The sequence below is a fragment of the Bos indicus genome, chromosome 5 (genome assembly GCF_029378745.1).
Source record: "Bos indicus isolate NIAB-ARS_2022 breed Sahiwal x Tharparkar chromosome 5, NIAB-ARS_B.indTharparkar_mat_pri_1.0, whole genome shotgun sequence".
NCBI classification, from domain to species: domain Eukaryota; kingdom Metazoa; phylum Chordata; class Mammalia; order Artiodactyla; family Bovidae; genus Bos; species Bos indicus.
The window spans coordinates 10,212,006-10,227,221 of NC_091764.1; the positions used below are offsets into that span (position 1 = coordinate 10,212,006).

General features: G+C 37.2%; 1 protein-coding gene across 1 annotated transcript in view; it reads left to right on the top strand.

Moving 5' to 3' along the window:
• PTPRQ (protein tyrosine phosphatase receptor type Q) overlaps positions 1-15,216 on the top strand; it is a 234,588-nt gene that overhangs the window by 61,409 nt on the left and 157,963 nt on the right. Inside the window, exons 18-19 of the mRNA XM_070788855.1 lie at positions 11,177-11,337; positions 12,312-12,457. Of these exons, the coding sequence (XP_070644956.1) occupies positions 11,177-11,337; positions 12,312-12,457 (307 nt within the window). The remainder of the gene's footprint in view (positions 1-11,176; positions 11,338-12,311; positions 12,458-15,216) is intronic.

Below are 15,216 nucleotides of genomic sequence, written 5' to 3' on the forward strand. Positions count from 1 at the left end.
AGTATTCTCTATGCCACTCTCCTTTTAAGTTTCCTTGAGCAGAATATTTTAAACTAAAATTTAACTAAAAGATATTTCTCCAGAACTCTATTATTTAAGGTCAATTGTCCATTGAAATGTAAGCAGTGTATTTATTTTTTACTGATCACCTTTATCCTACTTGCCTATTTATGAGTCAGTTGTGAAAAAAGACATAATCCTATACTGCTTCTCATTGATTAACAACATGGTATTAATATATTGCTTCATGGAAACTCAATAGATTAGAAGCCTCACTTTGATCGACTATAAATCCTGGTATAAGGATTCACAAGTGATATAACATATTTCCTAATGTGTTAAATATTTCAACTTTGAAAATGCAATTTACATAATGCTTTATATAGACATTTCTTTTATATTTCTTACTCAGAAGGTCCGGCATTGAGTGAAAGGCTATGTATGATGTTTTTAAGAAGTCTACTCTTCTCTTTCCTAAATGAAGACTTCCCCCCACCCCAGTCCCTCTTTAAACCCTTTGCATACTGCTCCTTAGGATTACCCTTCCTGTATTCTTCATTGCCTGATTCCAAGTCCTTTTGCTTTGGCAAAATTAGGAGTGGCATGAGGGATGATAATGGGAGGAGAGCAGTGAGACAAGGTAACCATTCCCCTCTATTACCCGACTCCATTTATCAGTTCAGGGTTTCATTTCTTCATTCAGTAACATTGATAGAGGAGCTATGTACCTGTGAACAAGACACACATAAGACCCCTGCCCTCAAGGAGCTTACATTCTAAAGAGATAATTGGGTTATATACCCATAAATAAACAAAAGAGAAGGAATCAGGGGAAAGAGGGTTACTTTTGATAGGATGCTTCTAAAAGAATATATGGCCAAAGAAAAGGCCAAAAGAATAGATGGCCTTTACTTGTGATCTGAACAAGAAGGAGCTTCTTGTCAGGTCTGGATCTGCAGGAGGAAGGAATATCAAGTGCATAGGCTCTGTGAGGAAACACATATGTTTTGAAAACCATAGAAAAGGTGAGTGTTGCCACAGATGGAGAGACAGAGGAGAGTTGTACTGGAGAGTAGGAGGCTGGCAAAGGTCAGGAGCTAAGCCATCATAAGGATTTGTTTTCATTTCAGTTGTAATGGGAATTATTAAAGTACAGTTATTAAAGCATTATTCAAGCACTTTGGGTACTTTATGCAGAAAGAATTGTAGGGGGGAAAATGCTAGCAGGAATATTAGGTGGGAGCTTATTTTAGTAATCTGGGCTATAGATGATCCTGGGATGGAGGAGAGAAGTGGCAGCTTTTTATTACACTTAGGAAGAAAAGTTGCTTGGACCCAGTGATGGATTGATTGGCTGTGGGAATGAAAAGAAAGAGAAATCAATGGAATCAATGATGACTTCTGGATTTTTGAATCAAAGGTAATGACTCAGAGATTTATGACACTGTTTTGCTGAGTTAGAAAAAAAATTGACAGTGAAAAAAGTTAATGAGAATCAAGACTTTTCTGGTTGGGTTTCCGGTCCTACTCTGATAAACGGTATCATTACTCTGTATAGTGATCATGCTGTGTGAGTTCAACTCCCCTGCAGTCCTTTTTTCTCTCTTCTTTCAGGCGGTGTCCCATTTCTGTCTCACTTCCTAAAATGGACTGTAGGTATAGGAGAGACCGCGGAAAGTAGCATGAGGGGATCTCAAGTTTGGGATATCGTGACTCATCTCATTTGACTGTTGGGAACCATTCTGGGACCCACACCCACCCCCTCACACCCACCCCCCCACACCCCCACACCCCCCTCCCGCCCCCCCCCACCCCCGCCATCATAGCTTCCAGTTTCAAGGTTTTTATTTTCTGTTTTAGCCTTGATCCAACCTCAGATTTATTCTAGTACTCTGGATCTCTTAGCATGTCTGTCTCAAGGCTCAGGTAGCTATATGCTCTCTGTTGTTTTCTCTGAACGGATCTGTAGTGTGCAGGACTGGAAGGTGGCTTCTGCACCTTTCCTTAGCTCCAGTGGTCTGCTGGAAGAGCCCTTAGATCTTACCAGACATAAGTATTGATAATCACTGGACCTAACTACTTAACTAGACATGAGTAATGCCATACTGAAGACAGATTTTCTAAGAGGTTTACCATTTTCCTCTCTATCCTAAGAAGGAGAAGCTCTATGCTGGCACTTCCTTCACAAACTATTCATTTGTCTTCACCACCTACCCTCAGCTTATCTTCCCTGGTGGCTCAGGTAGTAAAGAAGCTGCCTGCAATGCAGGAGATCCACGTTCAATCTTGGGTCAGGAGGATCCCCTGGAGAATGGAATGGCTACCCACTCCAGTATACTTGCCTGGAAAATCCCCATGCACAGAGGAGCCTGGCAGGCTATAGCCCATGGAGTCACAGAGTCAGACACGACTATAGCAACTAACATTTTCACTTTCACCTTCAACTTAAGATCCCAGGACAGCTTTGTCCTGTTCTTTTTCTCACCTTTTCTTAGTAGTGCAAAACTTTTTCTTTTTGACTGCTGAAAGCTTTCTTTTTGCATGTAATTCTTCCTTTCTACACCATGAATTATTATAAAACTTTATGGCCTATATTCGTGCTGGACTGACTCTTACTGTGGAAAGAGAACATAGGAAACGCTTTTTCCTCAATAGAACTTGGCTATATTTCTCTTTCTCTCTCTCACACACACCACACATAGGGAGGAGGCGAGTGTGAAAGAAGAGGCAGAGAGATGAAGATCCTATCTGCTCCAAGATCTGGTTTGTTCATCGCTGTGTTGGAACAGGAAACTACCTGGCTCATAATTGAAACTAAATCATCTGCTGAATGGATGACTGAATGCAGAGTATATTTTAAGAGTTAAAAATTTAGTAGAGACTTACTATCTTTTCATTTCCAGCATAAAAGCAGTGATGCTTTTCCAAACAGTGGACACCTTCTGTTGACCAGAGTTAGGTCTTATAAAGAAACAACAAAAAAGGAAAAACATCTTAACATGTTTAAGAATATCATCTGTAATAGACTGACAGATATAAATGGTAATGAAGTATATAAGAGATATTTTTAAATTTCCAGCATCTTCTTACCTAAGCTGGAAGCTTTAGCCTCTGTAGTTAAAAGGGATATCATGATCCAGGGTCCTTTTTTTATCACTATTACTAATCAGTAATGGTTTTGGGGGGCTTACGTGATGGCTCAGACAGTAAAGCGTATGCCTGCAGTGTGGGAGACCCGGGTTCCTATCTCTGGGTTGGGAAGATCCCTTGGAGAAGGAAATGGCAACCCACTCCAGTATTCTTGGCTGAAAAATCCCATGGATGGAGGAGCCTGGTAGGCAACAGACCATGGTTTTGCAAAGAATCAGACATGACTGAACGACTTCAGTTTCTTTCTTTAATGGTTTTTTGGAACTCTTGCCATATCAGTTTAATTGGGGAGAATAGGAGGCATGTATCATGATACCATGCAGCACATTCTGAGTGGAGAGACATAGGTCCGAATGGTGACTCTGCCACTAAGTTATCTGTGGGGTTCTCTTAAAGCACTGTGTAAGTGGTCTCTATTTTTATTAGCAGAGTTCCTGTTTCAGGGGTTCACATTTCTCTCACAATACTCAATTTCCATTATTTTCGTTCTTTCACTAACTGCCAAATTCTTTTTAAAAAACAACATCTTTCTGAAGGAAGCAAGCTGTTCCATCTCATGAGTTATGAAGAATGTTCAAGTAGATTTTTGTGTTGAAGCATATGATGAAGACTGAGGAGCCAATTGGAAGGCAGTGATATAGTCCCCACATGAGCAGGTGAAAGCCTGGTTTAGGACAATGTTGAAAAGCGCTAATACAAATGCGGAGATTGATGCTTCACAGAAATCTCTAATGACAGCACTCAGAGACCATTACAGAATCTGACAAGTGATTATGGAAGAAAACAGGAAGAGGCTGAACGCCCTAAGAGGCTTTAGCCTGGATAACTGGGAACTTGCTCCAACACTAGGGCTTCCCAGGCGGCGCTGGTGGTAAAGAATCCACCTGCCAATGCAGGAAACTCAGGAGAAGTTCAGCCCCTGGGTTGGGAAGATCCCCTAGAGTAGAAAATGGCACCCCGCTCCAGTATTCTTGCCTGGAAAATTAAAAAACATCATCTTTGGATATTTGCTATTTTCAGTGTGTCTGCAAATTGCAGGTTACCTACTCTATTTGTTATACTGGTGACTTCTTTCTTTGTCATGAGTATGTCTTTACAAAATAGCTCATGAGGGTTATTGTGCAATCATTTTATAACTGCTACTATGTGAGCCATATTTGATTTGTAGATGGTGTGTTCAGAAATCTTCTTTAACACATTACATTTAAAAATAATGTGTTCTTCTAGAGTTTGCTTTGTAAAATAATTTTTGTCACCTAAGTAACACTTTTCCCTCAGTTATACTGGTAAATTATGTTTATACATTTTCAAATGAGAAACAGTCCTTTCATTCCTAGGGCAGCCACCACTAGATAAACGCATTTCTACTAGAGCCCTCTGCTGCTGCTGCTGCTGCTAAGTCGCTTCAGTTGTGTCCGACTCTGTGCAACCCCATAGATGGCAGCCCGCCAGGCTCTGCCATCCCTGGGATTCTCCAGGCAAGAACACTGGAGTGGGTTGCCATTTCCTTCTCCAATGTATGAAAGTGAAAAGAGAAAGTGAAGTCGCTCAGTCGTGTCCAACTCTAGCGACCCCATGGACTGCAGCCCACCAGGCTCCACCACCCATGGGATTTTCCAGGCAAGAGTACTGGAGTGGGGTGCCGTTGCCTTCTCCGAGACCCCTCTAAGTGTATTCTTTTAATATACTTTGGATTGAAGTGTGGTGTTATAGTAAACTGATTTATACAACGTGTTTATTTTATAGTTGAATTCAACTTGGGTTTGTTTAGCAATTTTATTTCTATAATGTCAGTAAATTTTAACAGTAGTTTTCTTCCTTGTTCATAAAACTTTTAAGTGAATGGTCCATAAGATACAGCTAAAAGACTGGAATGTAAATGATGTTGAAAATTCTAGCTTATACACAGACCTTGGCTTTTAAACTCTGTGGGGAGATAAAAAATATATAGAACCTTAAAATGGTTGTAGACTAATTAGAGATAAAATAAGCCCACGTGAAATAATTTAAAAATACTTGCTGAGCAATATATAAGGAAGTCAAAACAGTTTTACTGTAGATTTTTATTAAATGTTACTGGTGATTTCCCCTGTAACATAAAAGCTTACTTTTGGAAATGGCTTTTGTTACGCTAAAAAGGTATGTTTAGCCCTATTTCTTCCAGTTTTCGGAAAGATTTTCACTCTATTAAAACTGCCTAATGGTTTCAATGTGTGATATAGATCAATAATCAGAGTGGGAAGGGGGCCATTTCAAATTTCCTGAGTTTATCTTACATTTGAAATGAAGGTGGTAAAGACAGATTAGTTTAGGGGAACATCTCAGAGTGGGAAGGGTCTATGGAGGCGTGGAGGTAGCGTGAGTAGGCTGTGTCAAGAGGTAGATGCGTGGCATTGTAAAAATGAAACAGTGGAGCTGGATTAGGGTGGTGGGAGACACAGAGATGGAAGGAGTGGTTAGCACAAGGGTGCTTTTGATCATTTGACTTCTTGAGTTTTTTAGTGGGATGTTAAGAGCTCTGTCCTAGTTCTTTTTTATTAATCATTTTCATGAATGAATGAGATGAAGCTTGGTTACCAAGGTGACGAGCAGGCTAGCAGTAGGCCACTCGTGCTTCGCTGGACCAACAAACTGTTAATAAATTCTAAACAGAATTGTGTAGTATTTTTAAATGAGTAGGTATCTAGTGAAACTTCAGCTTCCTTTGTTTCTTACAAAAATCAGAATACTTTTGCCATGTTCCTCATGAAAAAAAATCAGCTGGAGTTGAAGAAAGGCTGTCTTTAGGTGGAGCATTTGCTCTGCAGTTTAACTTAGTTCCCATCACACTCTTTTTTTTTTTTTTTCCAATTTATTTATTTTAATTGGAGGCTAATTACTTTACAATATTGTGGTGGTTTTTGCCATACATTGACATGAATCAGCCATGGTTGTACACGCGTCCCCCATCCTCGACCCCCTCCCACCTCCCTCCCCATCCGGGTCCCAGTGCACTGGCTTTGAGTGCCCTGTCTCATGCATGGAACCTGGACTGGTGATCTGTTTCACATATGGTAATAGACATGTTTCAATGCTACTCTCTCAAGTCATCCCACCCTCACCTTCTTCCACAGAGTCCGAAAGTCTGTTCTTTACATCTGTGTCTCTCTTGCTGTCTAACATACAGTGTCATCATTAACATCTTTCTAAATTCCTTATATATACATTAATATACCCTATCGGTGTTTGTCTTTCTGACCACAATCTTTTATTCTCTTTTAAATTCATTTAGTCATTTATTTCACCTGTGTGGATCTTGAGTTTTAATACCTTCAGGGCTCTTTTCATCACATTGGTGAAATGTACAAAGCTAGGAAAGCTTGTGATTGGGGAACAAAACATCTTGGAGAGCTAAAGAGAAGGACTTGAGAGATACTGTAGTAGTTAATATTTGGGGACAAATGTTGTGTTTTGTATCTTCCCTATATATCCTTATTTGTTTTTCACAACAGTTGGGAAAATAGGAAATTTTGTTTAAATCTTTCCATATGGTGTTGGTGTTCGTGATTTCTCATAGGTAATTGTTGTTTGGCATAGTCTTGATGTGATAAGAAATGAGCAAAGGAATTGGTAAAGCAGAGCAAAGAAACTGCTCTTAAACTCTAGAATTTCCTTTATGCCCTGATGTTAAAATGTGGCCTGTCCTTTGAAAAGAAGTGTAAATTAACTAGGAAATAACTTTGTCTTAAATCTCCATTAATTTCATCTCAAGACATTTTCTTGTTACCAATGAGTGCAGATGAATATAAATTTATTCAGAATAATTTTATATTTATTCAGAATAATTTCAGTCATTAAAGTCTTTTGATTTCTCATTCAAAAAGGCTTTAAAAATGTTCTAATTTATTTTCTAGTTTATAGAATTAAATCAGTAAAACGATAGCACTCAACACTCTCAAGAGTTTTTTTTTGTTTTTTTTTTTCCCTCAGTGTGATAATCTGCACTGTGTGAGAGGTTTGGCTGATTTTCTGAGTATTGTGTGCCATTTATGTTCCTTCCATCTCCATGCAGTTTATGACTTTGGATACCTAAGAGTTAGACCTGCTCTGTCAAAGGGCCTTTTCCTCTCCCCATCTCACTCAACTCCCTCTTCTCTCAAATCTTACAAACTCGCTCTCTAGTGAACATTTTCTGCAGCTCTGGAGGCTATGATTTATTCTCCTTTTCTACTCTTTGTTCCCAATTAATTTCTTCACTCATCCCTTTCTCTTTTTTCTTTGCTTTTAGCTAATAGGGGGAAAACTATTGTTATTAATGAATTTGTTGTTTAATTATTTACTGCTTTGTCTATTTGGAGGGTAGGGCCTGTGCCTTTCTCATTTGCACCTAACATCTTTCCTGACATAAAATAGGTGCTCAGTAAATTTTGTTGAATGTTGATTGTATATACACCATTACTAAATATAGAAAGGATAGGGAATATGTGATTCCCCTTATGAAGATATCTCTTCTTTGGGAACACTATCTAAAAGAAAAATGTCTCCCTAACTCCTCAACATATGCTGTTTTCCATTTAAGGGACTAAAAGTATATAAAAGGAAATTGTAAATAAATTATTCCAAAATTAGGACTGTAAATGACCAATAAGAAGATAATTCTTTTTCACTCATGGTCACAGATGTTCAAATTAAATGTTTCTGATAAATTGAACTTGCAGAAATTAAGATTACTAGCCAGACTAGTGGTGAGTTTGCACACTTGTTGCTGTGACTCCAAATCATAATGATTTATCATTAAAAATTAAAAAAAAAACCCCATCTGGTTCAATCACATATTTGGAATTTAGCCTGTAGAAATAAAAGTACTGTTATGGAAAGATAATAATGATTGCTGCATCATTGTTAGTAATAACTAAAGAAAAAAGGAGAGAAACAGCCTAAATGTTAACTTATAGAGGGAAGGCTGAAGAACTATGATATATCCAAATTAAGCAACTTAGAAAAAAATAATGATGTAGATTATTGTTCTTAACATAAGTGAAAAGTCAAGATATAAAATGCTGTTGTTTAGTCACCAAATTGACTCTTTGCAACCCCATGGACTATAGCCCATCAGGCTCCTCTGTCCATGGTATTTCCCAGGAAAGTATACTGGAGTGGGCTGACATTTGCTTCTCCAGTGGATCTTCCTAACCCAGGGATTGAACCCACGTCTCCTGCATTGGCAGGCAGATTCTTTACCACTGAGCCACCAGGAAAGCCTTATATAAAACATACTTTTATAAATGGAAATAAAATATTTTTAAACTAATAAGAAGAAAACAGATTTTTACACTAAACCAGTTAAAACCAGGAGAAAAAACTGATTGTAGCAGCATCAAAGTTGCGTTTCTCATGCATGGGAGGGAGTGACCCTCTGAACTGTAAGATCGTCCATGAGATGGCTGTTCAGAGAGCAGAGAGCTCAGGCTTCGGCCCAGAGGTTTCTGTGTGTTTCCTCCAGTCTGGCAACAGCCTAAGAGCAAAGAGGGTGAAGTCAGATCCTCGGGGAAAGTGTCAATTTTCTCTCCTTTTCCTACTCCTGGTTCTCAGTTTAATAGCAAGCCATTTCTTATGAACTTAAGATGCATTCTGAACTTGTATCAGAAGTTGAAGCTCCCGTTGAAGTTTATGCTCAGATATTTTTCTACCATAGTTATTCAAATATCAGCCACAATTAACTCCAAAAGGAAACAAACAAGCCCCAAACAGACAAGACTTATCAGTACATGAAACATTTTTGTTAGCATGGTTTTGTCTCTGGAGATAAATTACAGTAGTTGTGTATACTATATTTGTATATGCTAAATGAGATGGACTATTGACTTTGTTATTCAGATAATTTATAAAGACTGCCTTCTTTTTGCTGAAATACCCAGATATTTAAGACAAAATTTATGTTTGACCTGCATTTTCCAAGTAATTGCCTTGATTCTGTATTATCTATGGAACAAAACTGGGTTTTCCTTATTGTGGTGGTTTAGTTGCCAAGTTGTGTCCAACTCTTGAGACCCCATGGACCATAGGCCACCAGACTCCTCTGCCCATGGGATTTCCCAGGCCAGAATATGGGAATGGGTTGCCATTTCTTTCTCCAGGGGATCTCCCCAACCCAGGGATCAAACCCAAATCTCCTGCATTGCTGGAGGATTCTTTACTGATGGAGCCACCAGGGAAGTCCTTTATATATTATAGGCAGATACTTATCTAAAATGTTTTGCTGTGAAGATCAGTGCAAGAAGATAGTCACACAGGGCAGCAGATATTATTAAAAATATGCTGGAAGAGAAATTTTTGAAATAGACAATGCAATTAGGTTGCTTTAGCTAATTTCATAGCTTTAGAGATCTGAACTGGATTAGCTATATCGTGATTTTCTAATGATCCAAGAGTCTGGAATTGGGTAAAGTTTCTATAACAAGGCATCTTTCTCAGACTAATAGCCTAACAGCTATAGCATTAAGTTTTAAAAGATATTCTGTAGTCTCAGCAAAGTCAAAGAGAGAACTCAGTTCTCCCTATGGCTTCTGGAAAAGGATGATGAAACTGTTTCAAATCACTGAATAGCCTGGCTAATCCTGCCTGTCTCCAGTTGCATATTCTGAATCCATAATTCTCACTATGGTAAGCTTTCCAACTATTTTCAGATAACCATACTTGTATTTAGAGTGAGTTGATGCTTTTGTAATGGTAAAACTATGGCTGAAATGTATCTCTTTGTGTATACCCTTAATTCACTTAAAATCTTTTATTCCACTTAATGATTCAGGATTCATATATTTTAGTGGTAGAGAAACAAAAGAGTTTTATGTTCAGAGGGAATATCCATTTACCTCTTGGATGCCATGTGTTTCTAAAGAAGAAAAAAGACATTACATTACATGAGATATGTATCTTTTCTGTGATGTTAATCATATTTCTTTATCTAAATCCTTTAGTAATTAATTGTATTGCTCTTAAAAATATGAATTTGTTTTTAAAGTGCACAGTTTTCAGTACTGTTACATACGTATTCTTTAGCTTAGATTCTAATCTGCACCCAGTTCTATGGAATCTGAAGTAACATATCTGAAATGAACTGTAGTACCATGTTGCTTAGCAACAGTATGCTCTTTAGACATTTCCCCCTCTCCTGGGACTTTGGTACTTACTTGAAGAGTGTGAATCAGTATTTACTTTCTTTACCAAAGTAATATTTGAGATACATTTAAGATTTTAGCTGAGTAAGAGATAGAAGCTCTACTTTTTTGTTTTCTTGTTATGTTTTACATCCATTATTTTAAATCTTGCTTCTAATTAAAGAATAACCCATACTCATTATTTTAGATATAGCTATTCAGATATTTTTTATTTGTTTATTTGAATTGGGTCTGAAATCAATGTTATTGTTATACAATATTTATAAAATGGATTTGATAAATATGCTGTATGAATAAGATTATGCCTACACTTGAAAAGAACAAATATTTGAACACTAAAACACTGGTATGAAAAGGATGCTATAATTACTTTGAATATACAAAATTCCTAGAGATCTATTAAAATCAGTCTAAGCTGAATATACTTGAAAGCAAAAGAAGCTTATGTATTGAATTATTCTGAAATTCAGTTCTTTTCAGCATTTCAGGATAAGTACTCTTGCCTGGAAAATCCCGTGGACGGAGGAACCTGGTAGGCTCCAGTCCATGGGGTCACTAAGAGTTGGGCACGACTGAGCGAATTCACTTTCACTTTTCACTTTCATGCATTGAAGAAGGAACTGGCAACCCACTCCAGTGTTCTTGCCTGGAGAATCCCAGAGACAGAGGAGCCTAGTGGGCTGCATCTCTGGGGTTGCACAGAGTCAGACATGACTGAAGCGACTTAGCAGCAGCAGCAGCATCTTTATTCTATCAGTCTGGATTAATAAATATGCATAAATATTGCTTATTTTTAATGTACTTGTGCTGAAAATGTATATATAATGTTTAAAGGTCCATTGTACAGATAATTTTTTTTTTCCTTTTAGGGACAGATCATCATTAAAAACTGTTAATGTAACTGAAACATCATTAGAGTTTTCAGATTTGGACCACAATGTTGAATATAATGCTTATGTAACAGCTAGTACCAGATTTGGTGATGGGGAAAAGAGAAGCAATATCATCAACTTCCGAACACCCGAGGGAGGTAAGTTCTTATGAATATAGCCCAAGTAAAAGAATATTCTATTCAGAAAAAACGCATTAAATATAAAGATGTCTTATTAAGCCTAATATCTGTCATAAGTTACACACAAAATTGCTTTGTGGTCCCTCTAGCTGTGTGAGTTTGGGAAAGTTAGGTAATCTCTCTGTGCCTCAACTTCCCATTTGTATGGATACGGTGTATCACCTACCTTAGGGTCCTTTTGAGGAGTAAATGAATTTATATTTGTGAATGCGCTCAGCACAAAACCCAATACTTAGCATGTAGTGTGCTTTTTATTTTTTTATTAATTTCTTATTTACTTTATCTTCGGCCGTGCAGGGTCTTCACTGCTGTGCTGGGCTTTCTCTGGTTGCAGGGAGTGGAGGCCCCGCTCCCTCCACACAGTTCTCAGTGTGGAGCTTGGGTTCTAGGGCACAGGCTCCGCAGACGTGGTGCATGGTCTTAGTTACCCCGCAACGCATGGAAGCTTCCTGGACCAGGGATTGAACCATGTCCTCTGCATTGCCAGGCAAATTCTTAACCACTGGACCACCAGGGAGGTCCTAGGGTTTTGTTTTTTTTTTCATGAAGCAAAATAAAATGCATGAAGTCAGCTCTGTGCCTTTGTCCTCTATTATTCAGCTTCAAAATGCTGAGTTAAATTAGAATTTCATAGTATGCATTCTGCATTGGAAACTTGTCATATGTTTTTTTCAAATCCAAAGCACTGGCCTGATTTAGAACTGGGATACTGTTTTACAAATAAGAAATCCATTTGTCCTCTGCTTGGATATTCCTGTGGTAGAGTGTTAATGGGGATGGCCCAATGAGCCTTACAGATTTCATTTCTGACTTCTAATTAGATATTCTTAATTTTTAACAGTCATAACTTAGGCACAGGTAACATTTAGAACAGTTCAGACATTATTTGGAGACACAGGTACACTTTTGTGTTCAACTGTTTGTTTTTTTAGCACCAAGTGATCCTCCCAAAGATGTTCAGTATTCAAACCTCAGTTCTTCATCAATACTTCTTTTTTGGACACCTCCTTCAAAACCTAATGGGATTATACAATATTATTCTGTTTATTACAGAAATACTTCAGGTACTTTCATCCAGGTAAGACCTGAGTTTTCTCCTGTTTATTTATTTACATCTCTCAGCTCTGTTGATAAAGACTTGGCATAGTAGAAAACGTCTCTTATCTTACGTTGAGAATTATATATAGACATTTTATAAAACTCCTATTGATGTAGAAAAATGTGGTGGAGAAATAAATACATTTTAATCTGTCTGTCTATGCGTGCAGACATGCACTCAAACACACACACACACGTCTCTGGATCAGCTTCAAATGTGTTACCGACAATGAAGCTGACACATTTTAAGCATTCTGTATATAAATGTGGCTCTCAGTGCTATTTCTCCAGAGAATTGATGGTTTCACTTACCCTCAGTTGTTTTTCAGCTAAAAAAAATTTCCCTTTGTTTGCATATAATAGTTTTCATGCTTGGATGTGTTTGTGTATTTTTCTTCAAGTCTAAAATTTTTCCATTGTTAGTAGGAGGGGGTCATCCTCATCATCATCATTGTTATCACTTAGTATCAGATGTAATGAAAGTACCAAAATGTGCTTATTAAACTTGTGATATGCAAGGTTATAGGATTGCATAATTTTAGATGGATACGTTCTGAAATATGAACAACAATAGTTATTAAAATAGCTAAAGTGCCTTTCATTTAGAGAAATATTTTTAGTTCTTCAACCAGATTCCTTTACTTCTCCAAACTATTTCACAGAACTCTAACATTTGAAAAGAATAAAACTCTGGACAGTTGTGATTGAATCAGGAATTGGAGAGTTGGAATATAATTTGGAAAACACTGATATAGAAGAAATAATGGCCATTTACAGAATATGTACCTTACTACTAGGAACTGTTGACTGAATGTTAATTATTACTCTGACCACTATTAAGTCATTGTATCCTTTTTAGTAGAAGAATAGAGAGGAGTCTTATTAATTCTAAGTTGCCTAATTCAATTTGTGATTAATAACCCAAGTTTAGCCAAAGAGTTAGTTCTTGTGAGCAGAAGCCTCTCTAAAGTATGACTTGCTTTAGTGCAGTTTAGGCTAGTGAAGAGTCAGAGCAGAATTCTGCGCGCTGTCTTAGGCCTTACCCAGCAGTGAGTAAAAGACAGTCCAGAGGTTGGTTGAATTTTAATATTCTGCTCCAGGCCCTGTAAGAGTGAGGTTGCATAAGAAAGGACAATCTGTTTATTTAACTCTGTACATCAAACAATTTTTTGCTGCTGCTTTTTGTTCTGCTCTATTTGGGGAAGGAAAATTAATGTGCATTTTTACCCAGTTTGTTTATAAATTTAATAATTTGTCATTATGTCATCAGGCCATTCAAATTGCAGATTTTTTTTCATGCATTTAACCAATATTCAGTATTCCAAATTCAGTAGTTCTGAACCTTTAGCAAAGGTTTTGTCTCCACTACAGTTCACTTCACGCTCGTGTCTGATTCTGTTTTGGCTCTCTTTGTCCACATCCTAAGTAATCAAGGGCAAAAGTTTAACTATAATTTCAAGGTGATTTTATGAACTTTCTTATTCAAACCTGAGCATATAATATGATCCCATTTGCAGTTCATCTGTCTTAGAAAATGTAATTTTTTATTAAGTTATCTTAAGAATGCTTTTAAGTATGACAGCTGCAAGAAGGCACAGGCTAATGATGTTAAAACATTTCTCATATTCCTTGAAGTTCATCTGTGCTTTATTTCTAAAATTAGTTAAATATAGTATAAAAATCTTCACTACTTAATTTTCTATTTTGGATTGGTAGTAGAAGAAATCATCAAAATGAAAATTATATAGCAGGATAGATGTATGGCTATTTTCTTCCTTCTCTTTCTTCTTCCCATAGACCTTTGTAGTATCCCTTATGCATGACACATCATAGTACTTCCTATTCCTGGTGTCTGCTACTTGTCTTAGCTCCCTCATCCCATAGCAGATAATGTGAAGAAAAGGATTGTGTGTGACTCTTGTCTTTCCATCCCCTGATATCCTCTGCTACTATATCATAATGCTCAATAAACATTTAATCAGAGAACATAAAAATAATTATAGCAGATCAACGTTATTTTCAGTAATTAGTTATGATTTGGAGCATGTAAGTTGGTTGTGATCTGTCCTTCAGACTTTGTGGAGTTTAAGCTCCTTGCTACTACATGGCAATCCATCTTGTACCTCCTCCAGTTGTGGCCCATTGGGTTTCATATTAACTCTTATCCATTTTAACATTTACCCACTTTTGTCCCCTCAGTGTGCCTGACACAGTGTCTTTTATTAAAAAGTGTTAAATAAGTACTGATTTGATTAATCAACTTTGAGAAGTTTTTACTAAATACCTTCTGACTGTATTTATATTCTCAAAGAATAAGCCTTAATTAGATAATTTGAACCACAAGACTTTTTTTTCCCCCTCAAAATAAATAGATGAATGGGATAATCATTTGGATAACTGATCTGGTTCTAAATGTGTTTACATGTCTGTGCATGTTTACTCACACTCAGCATGAATAAATTCTGGGTGATTCAGAGTAATTTGTTACTTAATTGTCATCAGGCTCATATGTAATCAGAGTAAATTTTATAGCAAAAAAAATAGAAAGGCTCCATTAGTATTTTAAGAGATAAATTATATAAGCCAGTTATGCCATCTGTAAAGTATATGTGTTGGAAGATATTAAAGTTCCCAGATCACATTTTTTGTGAGATTAATAATGTCTTATCTTGTCTATTCGGAGAAGGCAATGGCACCCCACTCCAGTACTCTTGCCCGGAAAATCCATGGACGGAGGAG